The 23,590-nt window shown below is 39.7% G+C and overlaps 1 protein-coding gene across 1 annotated transcript in view; it reads left to right on the forward strand.

The window, feature by feature from the left end:
- LOC134601781 (disintegrin and metalloproteinase domain-containing protein 9-like) overlaps nucleotides 1–23,590 on the forward strand; it is a 170,181-nt gene that overhangs the window by 16,990 nt on the left and 129,601 nt on the right. Inside the window, exons 6-9 of the mRNA XM_063446282.1 lie at nucleotides 7,402–7,429; nucleotides 7,623–7,803; nucleotides 8,933–9,025; nucleotides 14,762–14,957. Coding sequence (XP_063302352.1) covers nucleotides 7,402–7,429; nucleotides 7,623–7,803; nucleotides 8,933–9,025; nucleotides 14,762–14,957 — 498 coding nt within the window. The remainder of the gene's footprint in view (nucleotides 1–7,401; nucleotides 7,430–7,622; nucleotides 7,804–8,932; nucleotides 9,026–14,761; nucleotides 14,958–23,590) is intronic.

Raw genomic sequence — 23,590 nt, forward strand, 5'->3', positions numbered from 1 at the left:
ACCTTTGACCCCAGAACGTGTGTGCGCGTCCTTTGCGTGACGTCACATGCACGCCGACGTCGTCAATGCTTTGGTCGGACGTGGGGTTACAAATTAGTGTGGATCGGCAGTGGCCGGCGTCCACCAACATGCTGCAGGAGTCAGACACATTGATGCATGGCGGCTGAACGGTACTACCGTGTCTGTTAGCAAGGCAATTACTGCAGATGCCGAAAGGTGAGGATTAATATGTTACAGGAGCTGCGCGCCGGTAGCTCTCTCCTTGTAATAAACTAAACAAATGAACACCGATATTCAGTGTTTGTTTGTTCGTCTGACATTTCTATTCATTCATTCGTCTTTCTGAGGAATAAATAGATGAAATTCCCGTTCGCATGCCCAAGTGATTAACTGGGCATGAGCGGGAATTTCACAGCGCTATCTAGTGTGGGCAGATGACGTGTCCTACAGGGACTTCATCTACCAACACAAAGATGGTGGCGCCCAGGACCTAAGTCCTGGCAGAATATAAAGATTAAAAAATAGGTTATATGGGAGGCTTAGGGGCATTTGGGTGACTTGGGGGACAATTAGATGTAGTGGAGTTGCGAGGGGGGGGGGGGGGGTTAAAAAAAACAAACCAGGATTCTCCCATGACAGTGCCGCTTTAAGATCTTATGCATTTTTTTTTTACTTTCCTTTGACAGTCTGTAGTCTGTAGTCTTTGTGGATAATCTCCTTCTGTCTTAATGTATCCATACATTTTATATACTCTAAATATAATAGTTCTATCATAATGTTTCCACTATGCTTTCTCTTTAATTTAATATAAATGGCAACATAAGTACACCTATTAGCAGTATATAATTACAATATAATTCATATGAGATGATTATTAAATATAAAGTTAATTTTACCAGTTAGTTTGTCTGTCTACACTTTATATTGACATTTTACACCATGTTTTTGTAAAATAATTAATGTCAACTTTCCTTTTTTCTCTGTTTTGCGTTAGTGCTGGCCATCCTTCAGAAGTTGGTACAACTTATTTTGCACGGGTGTGCTCTTCAAGTAATGGAGCAGTGGTGACGGTATAAAAGTTAAATTCAGTTTTTTAAAGGGAACACTCATAAGACAAAATCTGTTTGTTTTTTTTTCAACATGCATTTAGTGTGAGTTTATTTGCTTTGTTGTTTTAACACATTCCTCTTGTCCCTGCATTTACACCCTGTTAAAGGGGAGCACTAAGCAACATAAACACTACAGGTGATACTTGAAAAATTAGAATATCGTGCAAAAGTTAATTTATTTCAGTAATGCAGCGTAAAAGGGGAAACTAATATTTGAGATAGACGCATAACATGCAAAGCAAGATAGTTCAAGCCGTGATTTGTCATCAGTGCGATGATTATGGCTTACAGCTCATGAAAACCCCAAATCCACAATCTCAGTAAATTAGAATATTGTGAAAAGGTGCAATATTCTAGGCTCACAGTGTCCCACTCTAATCAGCGAAGTAAGCCATAACACATGCAAAGGGTTTCTGAGCCTTTAAATGGTCTCTCAGTCTGGTTTAGTAGGAATCACAATCATGGGCAAGACTGCTGACCTGACAGTTGTGCAGAAAACCATCATTGACACCCTCCATAAGGAGGGAAAACCTCAAAAGGTAATTGCGAAGGAAGTTGGATGTTCCCAAAGTGCTGTATCAAACCACATTAATAGAAAGTTATGTGGAAGGGAAAAGTGTGGAAGAGTGTGGAGTGAGTGCATCAAGAGCTACCACACACAGACGGATCCTGGACATGGGCTTCAGATGTTGTATTCCTCTTGTCAAGCCGCTCCTGAACAACAAACAACGTCAGAAGCATCTTTCTTGGGCTAAAGATAAACAGGCCTGGTCTGTTTCTCAGTGGTCCAAGTCCTCTTTTCTGATGAGAGCAACTTTTGCATCTCATTTGGAAACCAAGGACCCAGAGTCTGGAGGAAGAATGGAGAGGCACACACTGCAAGATGCTTGAAGTCCAGTGTGAAGTTTCCACAGTCTCTGTTGATTTGGGGAGCCATGTCATCTGCTGGTGTTGGTCCACTGTGCTTCATTAAGTCCAGGGTCAAAGCAGCCATCTACCAGGAGAATTTGGAGCACTTCATGCTTCCTTCCGCAGACGAGCTTTATGGGGATGCTGACTTAATTTTCCAGCAGGACTTCATTTTCCACTGCCAAAAGCACCAAAGCCTGGTTCAATGACCGTGGGATTACTGTGCTTGATTGGCCAGCAAACTCGCTTGGCCTGAACTATGGGGCATTGCCAAGAGAAAGATGAGAGACATGAGACCGAACAATGCAGAAGAGCTGAAGGCCGATATTGAAGCATCCTGGTCTTCCATAACACCTCAGCAGTGCCACAGGCAGATAGTTCCCATGCCACGCCGCATTGAGGCAGTAATTGCTGCAAAAGGGGCCCAAACTAAGTACTGAGTCCATATGAATGCTTTTACTATACAGAGGTCCGATATTGTTCTATGTACACTCCTTGTTTTATTGATTGCATGTAATATTCTAATTTACTGAGATTGTGGATTTGGGGTTTTCATGAGTTGTAAGCCATAATCATCGCACTTATGACAAATCACGGCTTGAACTATCTTGCTTTGCATGTAATGCGTCTATCTCATAGATTAGTTTCCCCTTTTACGTTGCATTACTGAAATAAATTACCTTTTGCACGATATTCTAATTTTTCGAGTGTCACCTGTACATATAGAATTCCAAAGTGCCATTCAGGGGTCATTTGATAAAACAAAAACAGTTGACTGTCTGTATCTGTCTATCTGACACAAGGGAAAACTCACATATTTTAGAGGAACAAATCACACTGGGATTTAGTGGTGACTAATAAAGGTAATTATTTTATCCATCTCTTAGATTGTAAGCTCATTTGGGCAGGGCCCTCTTCACCTACTGTTCTAGTATCTCAATCATGTTTTGCTAGAATTCAGTGTCTGTTTTGTTTACCTATTGTATAGCGCTGTGGAATATGTTTGGTGCTATATAAATTCTAATTGTAATCCAACCTGTATTGTTACAGTTCTGAGCCAACTCAATATAAATATAACTTGCAACAAACGTACACCTGTTAGCAGTATATCATTGCAATATAATTCATATTAGATGTTATTAAACTTAGCTAAAGTTATTTTTAGGTAATAAGGTAACAAGAGAGTTGTTACCATTTTTAGAAAATGTATTATACGCTTTTTTACAGTATTACACTGGGAGACCTCTTCTTGCAGTGTAGACGATACCTTGTGTTGACATGTGACTTGTGAAAGGAAAAGTTTGATTAACTTTTGTAGTCCAACTATGTGCACCACTACGCCTGGTTTTATTTGTGGCTGTTATCTATGTCTCATATTTCCCCAGCGATAATTTACAATTACTAAACTATTAGTGTTTTTGCTATTTTATCTCTTTTGAGTATATAGGGCAGAGGTTCCCAAAAGGTAAGATCTCAAGATGTTTTAGGACTACAGCTTCCATGATGCTTTGTCATTGTAAAGGCATTCTAAAGGCATGCAAAGCATCAAGGGAGTTGTAATTCTACAATATCTGGGGATACCTTTTGGGCACCCCTACTCACCATATACCATATAGGAGAACTGCATCTATCTTTTGTATTTTTTTTAATTAGCACATGAATAGAACTAACAGATTCTACTGCTGACCTAGGAATTTATTTATCTTAATATTTCTTTTTAGGGGTGTATGCTCTTTTTTGAGTATTATTTCCCAAGTTTTACTCAGAGATAATTTCTGTTAATATTTTATTATCTGACTTATTATGTTATAAGCATGTATGCATGTATATAGTAGTAAAAACTCGTTAAGAGGTCATACTAGATTTAGTGTTAACAAATGGAGATTTGGTATCAGATATTACTGTAAGTGAAAGTTTAGGATCCAGTGATCATCAGTCAGTGTGGTTTAATATAAGTACAGTGACTGAGTCACACCACACAAAAACAGTGTTAACAAAAGTGTTAACAAATGGAGATTATTTAAAAGTCGCACTGCTGAAGGAAACAGAAATTTGCATTAGGCTTGTCAGTAAAAGCAAATAATTCAAGAAACCACTGTGGTACTCTGCAGATGTGGCCAAAATAGTAAAAAACTAAAAGTTAGCATTAAGTAATTGTAAAAAATGATTAGTTAGATTAAAAACAAAAGAAAGTCTTTGTTCAGTATTTACAGATGAAAATTAAGGAGAGGGGCCTCAGTTAGGAAAAAGTGCAAATGAGTAATTTGTTACATGTGAGTTTACAGAGGAAGAGGTTCTATTTCAACTGTCAAAAGTAAAGACAAATAAGTCAATGGGACCCTATTGGAATACACCCAAAGTTATTAAAAGAGCTTAGTGGTGTACTAGCAAAACCATTAATAGATTTATTTAACCAATCATTGTTAACAGGAGTAGTCCCACAAGATTGGAAGTTAGCAAATGTTGTGCCCATTTACAAGAAAGGTAGTAGGGAGGAGTCGGGCAACTATCGGCCTGTAAGCCTTACTTCAGTAGTGGGGAAAGTAATGGAAACCATGTTAAAGGAAAGGATTGTTAAACATCTAAAATCACATGGATTTCAAGATCAGAGACAACATGGGTTTACTTCAGGGAGATCATGCCAAACTAATCTTATTGATTTTTTTGATTGTGTAACTAAAATAATAGATCAGTGTAGTGCAGTAGTCATTGCTTACCTAGATTTCAGTAAGGCTTTTGACACTGTTGCACATAGAAGGCTAATCAATAAACTGCAATATTTAAGTTTGGATTCCAATATTGTTGAATCGGTAAAGCAGTGGCTGAGTGACAGGCATCAGAGGGTTGTAGTCAATGGAGTATATTCGAAGCATGGAATTGTCACCAGTGGGGTACCTCAGGGATCTGTACTTGGACACATTCTATTTAATATTTTTATTAGTGATATTGCAGAAGGTCTTGATGGTAAGGTATGTCTTTTTGCTGATACTAAGATATGTAACAGGGTTGATGTTCCAGGAAGGATAAGCCAAATGGCAAATGATTTAGGTAAACTAGAAATATAGACAGCGTTGTGGCAACTGACATTTAATGTGGATAAGTGCAAGATAATCCATCTTGGACGTAAAAACCCAAGGGCAGAGGACAGAATATTTGATTCTAACCTCAACATCTGAGGAAAGGGATTTAGGAGTGATTATTTCTGATGACTTAAAGGTAGGCAGACAATGTAATAGAGCAGCAGGAAATGCTAGCAGAATTCTTGGTTGTATAGGGAGAGGTATTAGCAGTAGAAAGAGGGAAGTGCTCATGCCATTGTACAGAACACTGGTGAGACCTCATTTGGAGTATTGTACGCAGTACTGGCGACCGTATCTCCAAAAGGATATTGATACTTTAGAGAGAGTTCAGAGAAGGGCTACTAAACTGGTTCATGGATTGTAGGATAAAATTTACAAGGAAGGGTTAAAGGATCTTAACATGTATAGCTTGGAGGAAAGATGAGACAGGGGCGATATGATTTAAATACACAAAGGGAATCAACACAGTAAAGGAGGAGACTATATTTAAAAGAAGAAAAACTACCACAACAAGAGGACATAGTCTTAAATTAGGGACAAAGGTTTAAAATTAATATCAGGAAGTATTATTTTTATGAAACCAGGGGGCTGCACTCACCTGAACATGCATAAATGGGGTGCTGCTGGGGGCCAACTTATACAATACACATGATCCAGCGCACTCACCTATCCACTAAACAGCAACTTCAATGTTGACAGATTTTTTTTTTTTTTTTTTAAAACACCTAATCTAGGCAAAAATAATGGGGGTTTAGTTACATCATATGATCATACATTGCATAATCCTGCTACAATGTCAATGTACCCCGTCCCTTGCAGGTCCTAGCCAAACAGCCTAATGTCTGCTCTCATGAGATTAAACCACTTACTTGGGGGAAAAGATTCCATCTTACCTTACTGAAAGGGTAGTGGATGCATGGAATAGACTTCCAGCTGAAGTGGTAGAGGTTAACACAGTAAAAGAGTTTAAGCATGCGTGTGATAGACATAAAACTACCCTAACTATAAAATAAGGCCAGGGACTAATGAAAGTATTTAGAAAATTGGGCAGACTAGATGGTCCGAATGGCTCTTATCTGCTGTCACATTCTATGTTTCTATGTCATATGGCTGAAACCAATATATCTTTCACAATTTTATTCCTAGTTCCCTAAAGGACTGTCTCTAGAAAAATACTCCAACCTTTTTGCACATATCTTGGGTCACAATCTAGGAATGTTACATGACAACTTCAGGGAATGTAAATGTCCAACTCCTGTTTGCATAATGGACACGCAGATGATGTAAGTTTCAGCTCATGTTTATTACAGGTTATGTATATTACCTGTTTATGTTAAAAAGGAATAGTCTGCAGCCAAATGGATGGCTGTCCACGTCATAAAGGGGGAATACATTGTCAGGGTTATTCAGTAAATTGAGCATTGTCAGGAGTTCAAAAGGGATTTAACATTTTAGGTCATTATTGCAAAACTGGAAAAATTCTCCATGTCAGCTATACTTCCAGTTTGTGCTACTTCATAATTTTGAAACTCACTTTGAATTCCCAACAGATCTCACTTTAGTGCATAAGTCTATTTATCTTCAAAAGCCTTCTGTGACCTTTTAACATGTACACAGTGTACACCATGAACGTGATATGAAAAAAATCAGTAATAGTGTGTAAAGTCTGGATATATTAGATATAAGCTATACAAATTAAAAGTAAAAAAAATAAATAATATTTTATAGAACAAAATGAGAAAACACAGAATTTCCAGAGCAATACAGTTGCTCTGATTTTAAATGCTTGATGGTGAATAATCTCAGTGGGAGGTGCTAGATCCACTTATAGATGCTGGAAAACCTTCACAGTTATAAACAGGTTTGTGTTTAAAGGGACACTATAAGCACCCAGACCACTTCAGCTCATTGAAGTTGTCTGGGTGCAGTTTCCCAGATCCCTTAACCCTGCAAAGCTAATTATTGCAGTTTTTAATAAACTGTAATAGTTACCTGCTAGGGTTAACTCCACCTCTAGTGGCGGTCTACCAGAGAGCCACTGGAGGGACTTACGGGTCGAACTGACACTGGATGTCCTCATGCTATGCATGAGAACTTCCAATGTCATGTAAAACCCCATAGGAAAGCATTATACATGCTTTCCTATAGGGGAAGTACTAATTCCAGCGTGGCTATTTGCTTGCATGCGCATTAGCTCTAAGCCAGCAGGGGAGGAGCAGAGGCAGTCCCGAGGGATATCGCCACTGGACTCAGGTAAGTGACAGAAGGCATCTTTAACCCCTTTTGCACCATTTTGATTTCAGTCCCGAGGGATATCGCCACTGGACTCAGGTAAGTGACAGAAGGCATCTTTAACCCCTTTTGCACCATTTTGATTTCAACGTTATAAATGTTCGTATTGTATAGATCTTGCAGTGGATAATGTGCCCTGTAAAATGTATATTCTTGGACAAATTCATATTTGAAAACTCTAATTATAGATTGTGCAGATTATTTTGGCTAAATGTTGTTTATTTTGTTATAGGGCTTTTGCTGATGTGAAAAGCTTTAGCAGTTGCAGTATCAAGGATTTTGAAGCATTAGTTATGAAAACTGGTGCTAATTGCCTCGTGCCACTACCATATAAAAAGTCATTTGCTGACCCTTCCGTGTGTGGTAACAGAATGTTGGATCCTGGGGAAATCTGTGATTGTGGCACAGAAGCTGTTAGTATTCTAGAGATATTATCTTTATGTATATTGTTATTTTTTCGGTAAAATGGGAAACCGTTTTCATGTTTACCGTGCATCCTCATGTTTTTTTTTTATTTGGGAGGGGTGGGCAAATTAAGGTTTGCTACAAACCTTGTTAAAAATTAATCACTCATACTGAAAGAACACTGCTGTTACATTCTGACTGTAAATGCAAATGTACGTTCCAAATAACTTCTTCAGTTCCTCTTCAGCGGTAAAGAGATGCTCATCAGTAGTCTTAGCTTTCAGTAATGACTCGCATATAAACAATAATGATAATAACACTTCAACCTGTGTGGTGTAAGAAGATAGGCAGAATCCAGGGCCATCATCAGGAGTTAATAGCCCATGATGCGTGAAGAGCCCTGACAGCAATATGCAAGAGCCTTCAGTTGTGGTTTTATGTGACTGGAGGGACTGGGCCCTGGTTGCCAACCCTTTGATAAATAATCAAGTTACCTTCTCTTCTGGCAAGTTAATGTCCATTTTGCTTCATTAGGCCGTCAATTTGCATGTTAGTCCTGCATAACACCACATAAAGTAATATCTTGAAGGTAACAATAAATCTGACTGCCTCTGCCTTTCTAATTTGAAATTTGTGTTAATGTGATATGACTGTGTAGGCACTTTTCACCCAGTGAGATAGGTGTCCCTTTATTTTTATACCCTATTTCAATAGTAAGGATATTTATGACTGAGCTGTCCCTGACTAGTCATAATTTAGAGGACTTACCCCCAGTGGCATGTATGATGTTAGTCAAGGGAAAATAAAATCCCCCTTATAGTTATTTTTATACCCAATAATGCACATTTTTAATTATTATTATTGCCATTTATATAGCGCCAACAGATTCCGTAGCGCTTTACAATAATATGAGAGGGGGGGATTTAACTATAAATAGGGCAATTACAAGAAAACTTACAGGAACGATTGAATGTAATAAACTGTGTTGGCTGTTTGGGGGCAAAGTTGTGGTTTTGGAAGGAGTTGATTCGTATGGTAAATTTTATTAGTTAGCTAATTTAATTCTCAATTTTAAATACATTTTGCTTATTGACAAAGTTGATTTATTTTCCTTTAGAAATTTATTTTTTGTTTTAGGATTGTGTAAATGATCCGTGTTGTGACCACAAGACCTGTTCTTTGAAGTCTGGTGCTACTTGTGCACATGGGCCGTGCTGTGCAAACTGCCAGGTATAAATTACATACCTATATAAATTACAAACCTTTATATTTCATTCTGTTTATATATACAGGGAATGTAGCCCATTTTCAGCTCGTGCTCATATAAATGTAGCTGATGTTTTTTTGGTAAATCTATAATGTTTTAGTGTATATAAATGAAATACTTTATATTAAGATATATTCCAGTTCCATTTGTTATTCATAATAAGTGTAACAGAAGCCAGAATGTGTTGATTCTGCTTGTTCTCTAATTGGCTAGTATAAACATTGCTTTTCTTTAAAGGGACACTATAGTCACCACAACAACTACTGCTTATTGTATTTGTTCTGGTGAGTATAGCTTGTCCCTGCAGGCTTTTTGCTGTAAACACTGCCTTTTCTCTTTACATTCCAGCCTAGGAACACCACTAGAGGTGCTTTCTGGGTAAGTGGCGCACAGTGTGCAGCACTGATGTTTAGTGTCTCCATGCTCTGCATGGAGATGCTGAACTTTCCCCATAGAGATGCATTGATTGAAATAGCAAGTGCTTTATGTGTTTAGAGTGTTTCTTTAAGGTGCATCCATGTAATATATAGTCAGTTTTACATCCACACGTATATATTTTAAACTTGGCTTTAACCAGCAAATTCCCATCAAGTATTGCTAGTTTATTTGGACAAGTGGTTGAGAATTACTAGTGCACAAAATTACAAATAGCAAATTCCCATCAAGTATTGCTAGTTTATTTGGACAAGTAGTTGAGAATTACTAGTGCACAAAATTACAAATAGTGAATGCTGTTGAATATTGCAAGAACACTTTAACTGTTTATTTAAATCACATAAAAATCACATTTAAAAAATGGTGGAAGACATTAAGATAAGAGATGAGTAGGAGATGGCTTGAAAGAAACTGAAAAGGGGAATGTTGGAGACACATATAATCTTATTATACTAAAGCACATGCTGCAAAGTTACGCTGAAATTAAAACAACACATATTTTGCACCGTTCTCCATCTTAAAAGAACACTGTGGCGGTCTGTCAAGGTATCACCGCCATGAATACCATTTTCCCATAATATTCATACGCCAGTTCACAGGTTAAAATATCGCCGGTGTTGCATAATCCCCCACACATGAGCCAGGTAAGACTCATTTTAATGGAGAGCAGGCAAGAAAATGTATACAGTCAGTAAACTCCTCCTCTGAGCCTGGGAGATAATTGAGTCAGAGAATGGACTAAATTCAATTATCTCCAGGTACAGAAAAAGGTACAGTATTACAACACCCCAAAAATACCCCCAACATACATGGGGACCTCACAAAAGTAACATCCCTGGGTAGCCTGGATCTGGGGGAACAATATATCCGAACAATTACCCAGATCTGTTAGGTAGTTTGTGATTGTCATTGCAGGGATAATTTGACCGGTGTGCCACGAGGTCGAAGCCCAGAAATAGTTCCATGGAAAGGGTGGCAAGAGCCGGTCTCCATTTGTGGGGTTTTGCATGAAAACCAAATAAGATGTAGTCAAGCTGGTTCGTGGAGAATGCTCCCTGTGTTTGGTATTCTGGAACTCCTGAACGCCGTTCGTCTAGGTGAATGGAAACAAGAACGGAGAGTAGATCAATAGAGACCGGTGTTCGTAAGAAAGCCTGGTCGAAATGAGTTCCCGCTGGCAGCGTTCAGAAGACAAGTTGGACGCCATCCATTGTCCCAACCACGTGTATTCGTATGCACGAAATGGCGGCCACCCAGTGGAGCATTCTATTAATGATTTCCTCTGTGGTTTTCGTACAAGATACATTACGTTCCATGTTCTAATTGGTCTCTGGGGTGGTCTCGGTTCGGGAACTGAACAAAATAAGGAACAAAACTGATGTTAACATAATGATAAAACATAATGATAACCGAAGGTAAATAGCCGAAAAGTGATGGGGTATTCCTTCACAAACACCATAAGCACTTTAACATCTTCATCTTAGTAAGTTGTTTTGGTGCTCGCCACACTGTCCTACTAACCAAAAGCCAATATTAAACTTTCAGCCACGGCTCCAAGCCCTCTGCGTATGAGAGCCGGGAATCTTATTTCCTGACTCTCATATCGTAGCATACCGTGACGTAACAGTGATGTTACGGTCACAATAGAAAACAATTTTCTTTTTCTAAAACAGTTGGGGGGACCTATTTGACCGGGGCAACAGAGTGAAGTGTTAAGAATACAGTTATGCAGGTATGCTACAGTGTTCTCTTGAAGCTTCCTCCTCTTTCCCGCCACTCCCATTCTAAAATGCTTCCTTCTTGCTTCTTAATGTATCTATGTACAGCTCTCTTTCTGTTCCTCCTGTCTAAAATGCAATGTCCACTAACTCACTCACTAACTAAGTTGTATATTTTATCAAGAAGTACAGCAAAACGTTTGTTTGGCTTGTAGTACAATTACCCACTTTTGAAAGTAGTAAAATGATACAAGTCCAAACTATGCTGTGAGCAGAAATTAGATTTTGCATAGAGAGCTTGAAAATCTTCTAGTCAGCATCCCATTGTGTTTTAACCCTTGCTTTGCTTAGTTAAACATGTGTAGCAGGCTCTTGATTTATCAAGCTTCTTCCTGAAGTGGGGATTTGCACAAATGAATGCACTTTAAAAGTGTGTATATATATATATATATATATATAATATACAATATACACAAACCAGTGCACTCGCTTATTAACTAAACAGTGATTTCAAATCCTACATAGTACTATTTAAAAACACCTCACCTAGGTAACAATTAATGGGGGTTTGGTTACATTATATGATCATACATTGCATAAGCCTGCCAACTGCATCAAAGTACCCCATTCTTGGCAGGTCCTACTCTAGCAGCCTAATGCTTGCTCTTATGAGATTAATCCACTTACTTGGGAAATGTTTCCTTACTGGGACTCTCTGCAAGTCAAGGCTAAATAGGATCCTGGAATGAGACACCTGTGGCAGGGAGGGGTGCAAAACCCAGGGGTTGGCCTAGACCCCTATAATTATAAACAAGGTCAGGAGGGCTGCACTCACCTAAACATGCATGTATTCACGGATTTATATTATACATATATATACAGTGAGGGGAAAAAGTATTTGATCCCCTGCTGATTTTGAATGTTTGCCCACTGACAAAGAAATGATCAGTCTATAATTTTAATGGTAGGTGTATTTAAACAGTGAAAGGCGGAATAACAAAAAATAAATCCAGAAAAACGCATGTCAAAAAAGTTATAAATTGATTTGCATGTCATTGAGTGAAATAAGTATTTGGCCCCTTCGACTTAGCACTTAGTGGCAAAACCCTTGTTGGCAACCAAAAGGTCAGACGTTTCAGGTTTGCACACATCTCAGGAGGGATTTTGTCCCACTCCTCTTTGCAGATCCTCTCCAAGTCAATAAGGTTTCGAGGTTGACGTTTGGCAAATTGAATCTTCAGCTCCCTCAACAGATTTTCTATGGGATTAAGGTCTGGAAACTGGCTAGGCCACTCCACTACCTTTATGTGCTTCTTCTTGAGCCACTCCTTTGTTGCCTTGGCTGTGTGTTTTGGGTCATTGTCATGCTGGAATACCCATCAACGATCCTTTTTTAATGCCCTGGCTGGGGGAAGTATGTTCATACCCAAGATTTGATGGTACATGGCCCGTCCATCGTCCCTTTAATGTGATGCAGTTGTCCTGTCCCCTTAGCAGAAAAATACCCCAATGCACAATGTTTTCCCATCCATGTTTGATGGTGGGGATGGTGTTCTTGGGGTCACAGGCAGCATTCCTCTTCCTCCAAACACGGCGAGTTGAGATGATGCCAAAAAGCTCGATTTGGTCTCATCTGACCACAACACTTTCAACCAGTTCTCCTCTGAATCATTCAGATATTCATTGACAAACTTCCGATGGCCTGTACATGTGCTTTTTTGAGCAGGGGACCTTGCAGCCGCTGCAGGAATTCAGTCCTTCACGGCGTAGTGTGTTACCAATTATTTTCTTGGTGACTATAGTCCCAGCTGCCTTGAGATCATTAACAAGAACCTCCCATGTTCTGGGCTGATTCCTCACCATCCTCATGATCATTGAAACTCCACGAGGTAAGATCTGCATGGAGAACCAGACCGAGTGAGACTGACAGTTAATTTGTGTTTCTTCCGTTTGCAAATAATTGCATCAACTGTTTTCACCTTCTCACCAAGCTGCTTGGCGATGGTCTTGTAGCCCATTCCAGCTTTGTGTAGGTCTACAATCTTGTCCCTGACATCCTTGGACAGCTCTTTGGTCTTAGCCATGGTAGATAGTTTGAAATCTGATTGATTGCTTCTTTGGACAGGTGTCTTCTATATAACGAGCTGAGATTAGGAGCACTCCCTTTAAGAGGGTGCTCCTAATCTCAGCTCGTTACCTATATAAAAGACACCTGGGAGCCAGAAATCTTGCTGATTGATGGGGGATCAAATACTTATTTCACTCATTGTCATGCAAATTCATTTATACCTTTTGTAACAGACCGTTTTGCTCACCAGAGGTTAAAACCGTTTAGGCGATATTCCCCTTTCCAGATGCACAGGCAGCAACTGTAAGCACCAATCTCCCGAACTGCAAACTCTACGAATCCTGGAAACAGCCGAACAAGAAAACCATACAAAAGTGTTACACTCCTGGCAGTCTGCATACAATCCAATTCCCCCAATAACGAGACGACACTTCGTTTTGAGGGTTAAGCAGAATCTGACTGTCCTGGCACATACAGTCTCTTTTATTCCCAATTCACAACCATAGTACAGCCCACAGGGTTTTACAGAACAACCAATCAATTCATACAATACACACAGACACTCCCACACAAAATCCTCCCCTCTGCCTGTGATATAATTACTGAACACAATGGGTAACATAATTATCACAGGCAGAGAAAAACAGTTTTTACACAATATTTATAACTTCTAAAATATACATGTCACAAACATAAAACACATTTTCATAATCAGCATGCGAGAAATAAACACATACTCAAAAATCAGGGCAATCGGTTCAGGGGTTAAAAAGTTAGGTGGAAGTCCTTTATGACCGACGCAAGCACATTTTCCTGCCCAAAACAGTTCCATAGATTTTGGCTGTGCGGTCGGTCTATTTCAGGCTGAAAAAATGATTAAGTCCCATTCGAACGAGCGTTCGAATCTTCGAACAGGACTTAGTCTCTGCGGCTGCAAAATCATTGTGGGAGAAGGTAAGGCTCAGTGGTGTTCGCGGAACTGTGTAGCCGATTTCAGTTCCATGAATTTGGCTACACATACCGCTGACCGCATAGACTGAACCAAGATGGCCGCCGCCACGTGTTCGTTTTTTGAATGGCGGCCACTTCGACTACTTTGGCACTTCGACGGCATTCGAAGTGCCAATTTAAAAGTACAAACCCTTTCTCGGGGAGTTAAAGGGCCAGCAGCAGCACAACAAAAATCCATTATGCCCAAATCTGCTATTTCAAGGGCCAAACCTCACAGGGACCATAATCACAGGGCAAGAGGCTGGCAAGCAGTTCTCTCCAGACACAAGTGGCGGGTCTGGTTCCGCCACAACTTTTTTGACATGTGTTTTTCTGGAATTTTGTTTTGTTATTCTGTCTTTCACTGTTAAAATACACCTACCATTATTGTCATCATTTTTTACATCTGATGACTAATACTCTTTTTTCATATAGCAGTGAACTGCCTAATCTTTTACCACTCTGTATCTTATAATAAATGATTTTAGATGGTTCCTGCTGGTGTGGTTTGTAGAACAGCTGCAGATGAATGTGACCTTCCTGAATTTTGCTCTGGAATGGAAGCAGCCTGCCCTGATGATGTATTCCAGCAAAATGGCAATCTGTGCAATCAAGGAATTAATATTTGTTTCAATGGGAAATGTCAAAGTGCTGATTTACAGTGCAAACACATTTTTGGTCCAGGTAAGCATGTTAATCCTTTCCCGGCAATAGGATGTTCCATGCCGTACTACACGGAGAAAGCTTTATTGCCGTTAGTACGGCATGGAATGTCATGCAGATTGATACCTAGGACTCCCCTCTGTCACTTGGGGCTCCGCTCTGTCAGATGTGCTAAATATTAGAACACTGAAGCTGAGTGATTGCACTCAGCAACGATGAGCACAGATCACAGTGTAATCAGCTGAGAACACAAAAACTATAGCGTAAATCCCAGTCCTGCACCTACACCCTGGTTTACTCCAAAAAAATGGGAAATACAGAAAAAACATGCAAAATTGGTGTGGTATACTGCACACACGTGTTAAAATCACCAACTAGGTGGTATACATATGAAGCAAACAAAAGTTATATACACACTAAAGAAAGATATTGGACATACGTGAAAACTAAGTGTTCCCAGGTGTACCTCACGGACACCTAACTAATGAGTAAGAAGCAAAGAAAGTGGAACCAAACCACCCAGTACACGTATAAAAATTAAATATAACCTGGGGAAATTAACCAGGATAATAAGATCAATGGAGATCTATAATAATGATAAACGTAATACAGTTACAATAAAAACGGAGTGAATGGTGTTTGGTATTGAACTCACAAACATATGAAAAAAAACAGAGCTGGTAGATCTCAGCATTGGAAATCTTCATAAATTCCTTGGGTAAATGGAGGAAAGAGAACCATACATGGGGAAGTACAGTTAAAATAAAAAAAAAGATTTATTTAGATTGCACTTACAAGCAGGTAGACAATCTGGGCATGTCTCCACACAATGTGGAACCAGGTAGCAGCATGGTAGATTGGTTGTACCAAAATACAGCAATAAAAACAGAAACAAATGGACTATAAAACAAATAAAATTTAAAAAGTCCTTATAGAGTCCAAGGGGAGTTGTCCAACGCGTTTCGTCCGATAGGGGACTTCCTCAGGGATCTGTGGTGACTCTGCTTTGAAGAGACTTTTTATAACGCTAGAAATTACATCCATTTGCTTCACCTGATGGCGTTTCACCCGTGGAACGCACTGATGTATACTCTGTGCGCCTCAGGAAAGGGTAAATGACGTGGTAATAAGAGATCATTATACGAATACGAGCATGAAGTATGTGCACATGTGTGAAGGGAAAATACCGAACGCCATGCGCACGTACAAAACGTACAAATTATAAAATCCAAGTAGAAACAAGAATAAACAGGCGAACAACCGTCTAACGTACGAATTCAAACGGGACAAGATATAGATGACACATATTGAACAATACACTATACTGAGGGGAAGATGAATAACCCCGAATGAATTTTAATTAAATTAAATATTAGAGATAGAGGTCTTTGCAAGTTAGTGTAGCCCCAAATATAATAAGGGGAAAGTTAATATAGCCCCAAATCTAATGATTATATATATTATATATGATTATGTATATATATATATAATCATTAGATTTGGGGCTATATTAACTTTGCCCTTATTATATTTCCCCTTATTAATATATATATATATATATTAAGCCCAATACTTAGTTGTTTCTAAGATTTACATCTTTTCAGATATATCAATGAGTATATAAAATGAAAATTAAAATTAATATTTATAAATAATGGTGCAAAAAAAGCTCCAGAGAATTGCCAATTTAGTATATGTTTATACATGTGTCATATATTGACATATATATATATATACAATCAATCTACATTATTTCATCTATAGAGAATTGAAAGGAAAATGATGTTATAAGAGACCCTGGAGGTCTATTTCTGCATTTAGGCCTTGATGTAAAGTTTTTAGGTTATAAATCCAGAAGGCTTCCTGACGCACGAGTTCTTGTAGTTTATTACCTCCCCTCCTACCCAAATCAATTTTATCTATACCGTATGCCAAAAAATTCTCCCAACAAAATTAAGGACAAGCATTACAATGCTGTGGGACATTATGATCAATATTTTTATAATATGGGCTTGTTGAAGGAAAATGTGATCATCAGTACAATTTCTTCTTAGACGAACCAATTGACTTTTGGGGATGTTGGTAAGCCAAGAATGATGGTGGGAGCTAGAGTGTTCTATGGCAGTGTTACAGTCGTTGGGTTTAAAATACGTTTTTGTTTTTAGTTGATTCTGATCAATGTAAATAGTGAGGTCTAAAAAATCTGTGGACGTTATATCTGATTTAAAAGTAAAATGTAAGTTATATTCATTTTGATTAACCTCTTTAAAGAAATTATTCAGACCCTCAGCATCGCCCTCCCAGATCAACAACACGTCATCTATGTAGCGTCGCCATAGGACCAGTTTGCCCCCCGTATGATATCCCAGAGAAATAGGATGTTGTTCCCAGTGGGATACATATAAATTGGCAAAACTGGGGGCAAACTTAGTACCTATGGCGACGCCACACAGCTGGAGGAAATATTGTTCATCAAACCAAAAAAAGGTTTTGAGTAAGCACAAAATTGATGCAGTCTATAAGAAAATGAATTTGTATATCTTGCACGAGTTCATGTGAATTGAGAATATTTTTTAATACCATTATCCCTTTATGACGCTACATAGATGACGTGTTGTTGATCTGGGAGGGAAATGCTGAGGGTCTGAATAATTTCTTTAAAGAGGTTAATCAAAATGAATATAACTTATACTTTACTTTTAAATCAGATATAACATCCATAGATGTTTTTAGACCTCACTATTTACATTGATCAGAATTAACTAAAAACATATTTTAAACCCACCGACTAATACTGCCATAGAACACTCTAGCTCCCAACATCCTTCTTGGCTTACCAACATCCCCAAAAGTCAATTGGTTCGCCTGAGAAGAAATTGTACTGATGATCACATTTTCCTTCAACAAGCCCATATTATAAAAAAACGTTATGCAGAGAAGGGTTATACTCAAACTAAATTGCAAACTGATGAGCAAATAGTTTTGAAAACGGATAGATCCCTTCTATCTTCAACAACATAATAAAAAAATCTAACAACAACAGCAACAATAAATTTCAATTTGCTTTTATAACACAATTTAATGCGCAAGCCAAAATAATTTAAAAAGTTCTTAAGAAATATTGGTACATCTTGAAGAAGGATGATGTTCTTGGAGAAATTATACCAGAATTTCCAACAGTAATATACAGACTAGCAAACAATCTCAAGAATAAATTGGCTCCCAGCCTTCTTCCTAATAATTCTCCAGCTTCAAATAATTGGCTTAAAACTCCTATATGTGGCTTTTTTCGTTGTGGTCACTGTGCTACATGTAAACATCAGAAAAGAAAAATTGAAAATGTTATTGGTACTTACAACAACAAAAAACATACAAAATAAAAAAGCATATTCAATGCTTGCCTTTGTAATTTATTTATTGCAATGTGGATGCGGAGCCCAATATGTGGGTCGCACCACACGCAAGCTCCATGTTAGACTTTCAGAGCATTTTTATAATATCAAAAAGGGAAAAATTGATCATAATGTCCCAAAGCATTGTAATGCTTGCCCTCAATTTTGTTGGGAGATTTTTCAGCATTCGGTATAGATAAAATTGATTTGGGTTGGAGGGGAGGTAATAAACTACAAGAACTCATCCGTCAGGAAGCCTTCTGGATTTATAACCTAAACACTTTACATCAAGGCCTAAATGCAGAAATAGACCTCCAGGGTCTCTTATAACATAATTTTCATTTCAATTCTCTATAGATGAAATACTGTATATTAATTGTATATATATGTCAATATATGACACATGTATAAACATATTCTAGGTCAGCAATTCTCTGGAGCTTTTTTCTCCATTATTTATAAATATTAATTTAAATTTTCATTTTATATACTCATTGATATATCTGAAAAGAGATGTCTCCTTCTAATACCCCTGTATATCTTAGAAACAACTAAGTATTAGGCTTAATATATATATATATATACATTAGATTTGGGGCTATAATAACTTCCCCTTATTAGATTTGGGGCTACACTAACTTGCAAAGACCTCTATCTCTAACATTTAATTTAATTAAAATTAATTTGGGGTTATTCATCTTCCCCTCAGCTTAGTGTATTGTTCAATATGTGTCTTGTCCCGTTTGAATTCGTACGTTAGACGGCTGTTCACCTGTTTATTCTTATGTTTCTATTTGGATCTTATAAATCATGTTTTGTACGTGCACTTGGCATTCGGTCTTTTCCCTTCGCACATGCGCACATACTTCATGCTCGTATTCGTCTAATGATCTCTTATTACCATGTCATTTACCCTTTCATGAGGCGCACAGAGTATACGTCATTGCGTTCCACGGGTGAAACGCACGCCATCAGGTGAAGCAAATGGATGTAATTTCCAGCGTTATAAAAAGTCTCTTCAAAGAAGAGTCACCCCAGATCCCTATCGGACACAATGCGTTGGACAACTCAGCATTGGACTCTATAAGGACTTTTTTAAATTGTATTTGTTTGATAGTCCATTTGTTTCTGTTTTTATTGCTGTATTTTGGCACAACCAATCTACCACGCTGCTACCTGGTTTCACATTGTGTGGAGACATGCCCAGATTGTCTACCTGCTTGTAAGTGCAATCTAAATAAATCTTTTTTTGATTTTAACTGTACTTCCCCATGTATGGTTCTCTTTCCTCCACTTACCCAAGGAATTTATGAGGATTTCCAATGCTGAGATCTACCAGCTCTCTGATTTGTTTAAACCCCTAGTGGGGTGAGAAGCCTATTTACACCTTATGTTTGTGAGTTCAATACCAAACACCATTCACTCTGTTTTTATTGTAACTGTATTACACTATGTTATGTTTATCATTATTATAGATCTCCATTGATCTTATTATCCTGGTCCATTTCCCCAGGTTATTTTTAATTTTTATACGTGTACTGGGTGGGTTTTGTCCCACTTTCTTTGCTTTTTAGGTGGTATACATACACTGGTATTGAGTCTCCTGGAACGTACTGGTGTAACAATAATCCCAGTTTGGAACAGAAATTTTCCAGCTTTAATCACTTAAAAAACATAAGGAACATAACAGTGTAAAAATATACACAAAAACTTACAGAATGACAATATAAAAAAAGAGGATCTTATTGCAGTCAGTGGCAGAGTTACATAGTTGCATAGCTGAAAAGAGACTTGCGTCCATCAAGTTCAGCCTTCCTCACATATGTTTTTGCTGTTGATCCAAAAGAAGGCAAAAAACCTAGTCTGAAGCGCCTCCAATTTTGTAACAAACTAGGAAAATATTCCTTCTTGACCCCAAAATAGCAGTCAGATGTCTCCTTGGATCAAGCAGCTATTACCCCACTAATTAGAAATTATATCCCTGTATGTTATGTTTTTGCAAGTATTTATCCAATTGCAGTTTAAACATCTGTATAGACTCTGGCAAAACCACCTCTTCAGGCAGAGAATTCCATGTCCTTATTGCTCTTACTGTAAAAAAAAACTTTTCTTTGCCTTAGAGGAAATCTCCTTTCTTGCAGCCTAATTGTGTGACCTTGTGTCCAATGTATAGCCCTGTTTATGAAAAGATTTCCAGATAAAGGTTTGTACTGGCCCCGAATATATTTGTATAATGTTATCATATCCCCTGTCAGGCGCTGTTTTTCCAAACTAAACAGATTTAATTTTTTATTTTTTTGTGTAAATTCTTTATTTTCAGTCGTTTTTCATTATTGGTGTTTGGTGGGGTACAGAATGTAGGAAAAAAAAAAGGGAGGGGGGTAACAAGCATTACATTGTCAATCGTACATATAAACAACCAGTAGTATTCTATAAGCAGTAACATTTGGCTTAATTTGCCTTGGGTAGCCACATTTTGAGTTAGCGTTGGAGTTGTTTAGAGAGTGCTCTAAGACCTTTGGGGTTTAGAGGTGTTTTTCGGTTATGCCGGGTTGCGGGGTGTAGAGTGGGGGGTTAGGTTTCTTCTGTGTGAGCAATGGTATTGTTGTTTTGTAATGTTGTGTTGTTGGTGGTCTTGGAGTGGGGGTTGTGAGTTGATCTCCTTAGGGTGAGTGAGTTTGGGTGGTGGGTGTCATTTCTTTGCAGGAGTGAAGTTTGTTGGTACGTTTTGCTTGTCATGGTTCAGCGTGGGTCGAAAGTGGTGTGTGTTGTTGATGTGAGGGGTGAGAATATTGTGTCAGGTGCGGGATGGGTTGTGGGAGGGGGGTGGGATGATTGTCCCTGGGGAGCAGGGAGTTGCAGGAAGGGGGGTCTGGTGAGGTTTGGGTTGCGAGATCTTGTGGGGGGTGGGCAGAGGGGGTAGGTGTTCGGTGGGTGAGCTGTTAAATGTGGGACTTTTTAGTTGTGGGTGAGATGGTGTATGACCCATGGGCAGGGCCAGTGCAAGGATTTTTGACTACACATGCAAAGATAAATTTTGGCACCCCCCTCCCCGTCAAATTTTTCTTTATCTTAGCCTGTGTGTCTTTTATCCCCCTTTTGACTAACTTACCCCCTTTAGTGTTTTATATCCCATTTTGTATATCTTGCCCCCCCTTTTATCCTGTGTGTCCCCATTGCTGTATTTTATCTCTCCTGTGTCTCTTACAACCCTCCTTGTGTATTTTTTACTTCCCCCAGCCCCTTTGCCTTTCTCTTTCTTCCCCCCAGCCCTTTTGTGTGTTTTTCGTCCCCCAGCCCCATTTGCCTTTCTCTTTCTCCCCCAGCCCTTTTGTGTGTCTTTCGTCCCCCTGCCCTTTTGTGTGGCTCTTTCTCCCCAACATATTTGTGCGTCTTTTTATCCCAGTACCTTTGTGCATCTCTTTCTCCCCCTAGCCCCTTTGTGCTTTGTTCTCCCCCACAGGCCCTCTGTGCTTCATTCTTCCCCACAGCCCCTCTGTGCATCTTTCCCCCAGCCCCTCACCCTTATGTGCGACTCTTTCTCCCCTAGCCCCTTTGTGTTTGTCGCCCCTCAACCCCACTGTATGTTTCTTTGTGCCACCCAGCCCTCCTGTGTCTTTTAATATTCTCCCGTACCTTTTATTGCCCCCCCCTCCCCTCCTGTACCTTTTATTGTCCCTCCTGTACCTTTTATTGTCTCACCTCCTCCCCTCCTGAACCTTTCATAGTTGACCTTTCCCTCCTGCTTCTTTCAATGCCCCCGTACCTTTTATTGTCCCCCCTTCTTCTTCTGTACCTTTCATTGTCCCCCCTCCGGTATCTTTCATAATCCCCCTAATGTTGCTTTTACTGTCTCAACTCCTGAACCTTTCATAGTCCCCCTCCCTACCTGTGCCTTTTCTTGTCCCCCCATCCTGTACCTTTTATTGTACTCCCACCCTCCTATACCCTTTCCCCCCTCCTGTCCTGTATCTTTTATTGTCCCCCACTCCTCTATTCTACCTTTTATTATTGTTCCCCCTCCTGTACTGTATCTTTTTTTTGTCCCCCTCCCATTTTGTACCTTTTATTGTTGTCCCCTGTATATTTTAGTGTCCCCCACTCCCCTGATCTACCTTTTATTATTGTTCCCCCTCCTGTACCTTTTATTGTCTTCCCTCTTGAACCTTTCATAGTCCCCCCCCCTTCCTGTACCTTTTATTGTCCCCTTACACTCCTGTTCCTTTTATTGTCCCCCCTCTTCTCATGTCTCTTTTATTGCCCCCCATTCCTGTATCTTTTATTGTCTCCTTCCTCTCCCCTCTGCACCTCCATCCATGTGACTGAGCTGGAGGTCCGCGGCGAAGGATCCGTTTTCCTGTTCTGGTCTGACAGGAAGCAGTTTGTTGCATTTCCTGTCAGACCGGGTAAGTAGCGTTCCGCCCGCTCAGCCACGCACCACGCAGTGACAGACAGGAGGGGAGCGATGCGAATGGCGTTCTCCTCCTTCTGTTCACCAGAGATCGCGCCCCCTGGACCCGCGCGCCCTAAGGCGGCCGCCTGGGCCTCCTTAGGGGAGCGCCGGCCCTGCCCATGGGTCCCATATCTTGTTGTGATTGTGTGTAGTATCATGGACTAGGGCCGAGAGCTTGTCCATTTCTTTGGTGTCTTCCATTTTATGGAGCACGGTCCCCAAGGTGGGTATATTTTGATTACCCCATTGTTCCGCGATGGTGCGTCTGGTGGCCAGTGCTAGCTTTGCAAGTAGTTTGTTTTGTGCTCTGATTAGGGGGGCGTGAGGTTTAGAGAGCAGCCAGACCCACGGGTCTAGGGGGAGGTCAGTGTGTAGGACTTTAGAGGCGAGATCCGTTACTTCGGTCCACAGGGGAGATATGTTAGGGCATTCCCACCATGAATGGATGTAGGTGCCTTGGGCTCCGCACCCCTTCCAGCAGGCATCCGAGGTTGCGCAGCCCATCTGTTTGAGCCTTAGGGGCGTTAGATACCAGCGGAGGAGCGTCTTGTACGCCTGCTCCTTGTGGTTTACGCAAATCGTGAGGGATGCGGTTGCTTCCCAGATATCGGCGGGGTCCGAGGGGGGGCCTATATCTTTCCCATGTCTTGGTATATAAGAGTGCTTCTGCCGGGGAGGCAGAGTTCAGTTGTGAGTATATGGAGGAGATTTGGCCCTTATGGATAGGGTTGTGGATGCATCCGTGTTCAAAGTGGGTCAACGACTTGGTGGCTGTGGTGATGTGTCTGGGGTCGTTTAGGAAGCTGCGG

Source organism: Pelobates fuscus, chromosome 3, assembly GCF_036172605.1.
Source record: "Pelobates fuscus isolate aPelFus1 chromosome 3, aPelFus1.pri, whole genome shotgun sequence".
In the NCBI taxonomy this organism is placed as follows: domain Eukaryota; kingdom Metazoa; phylum Chordata; class Amphibia; order Anura; family Pelobatidae; genus Pelobates; species Pelobates fuscus.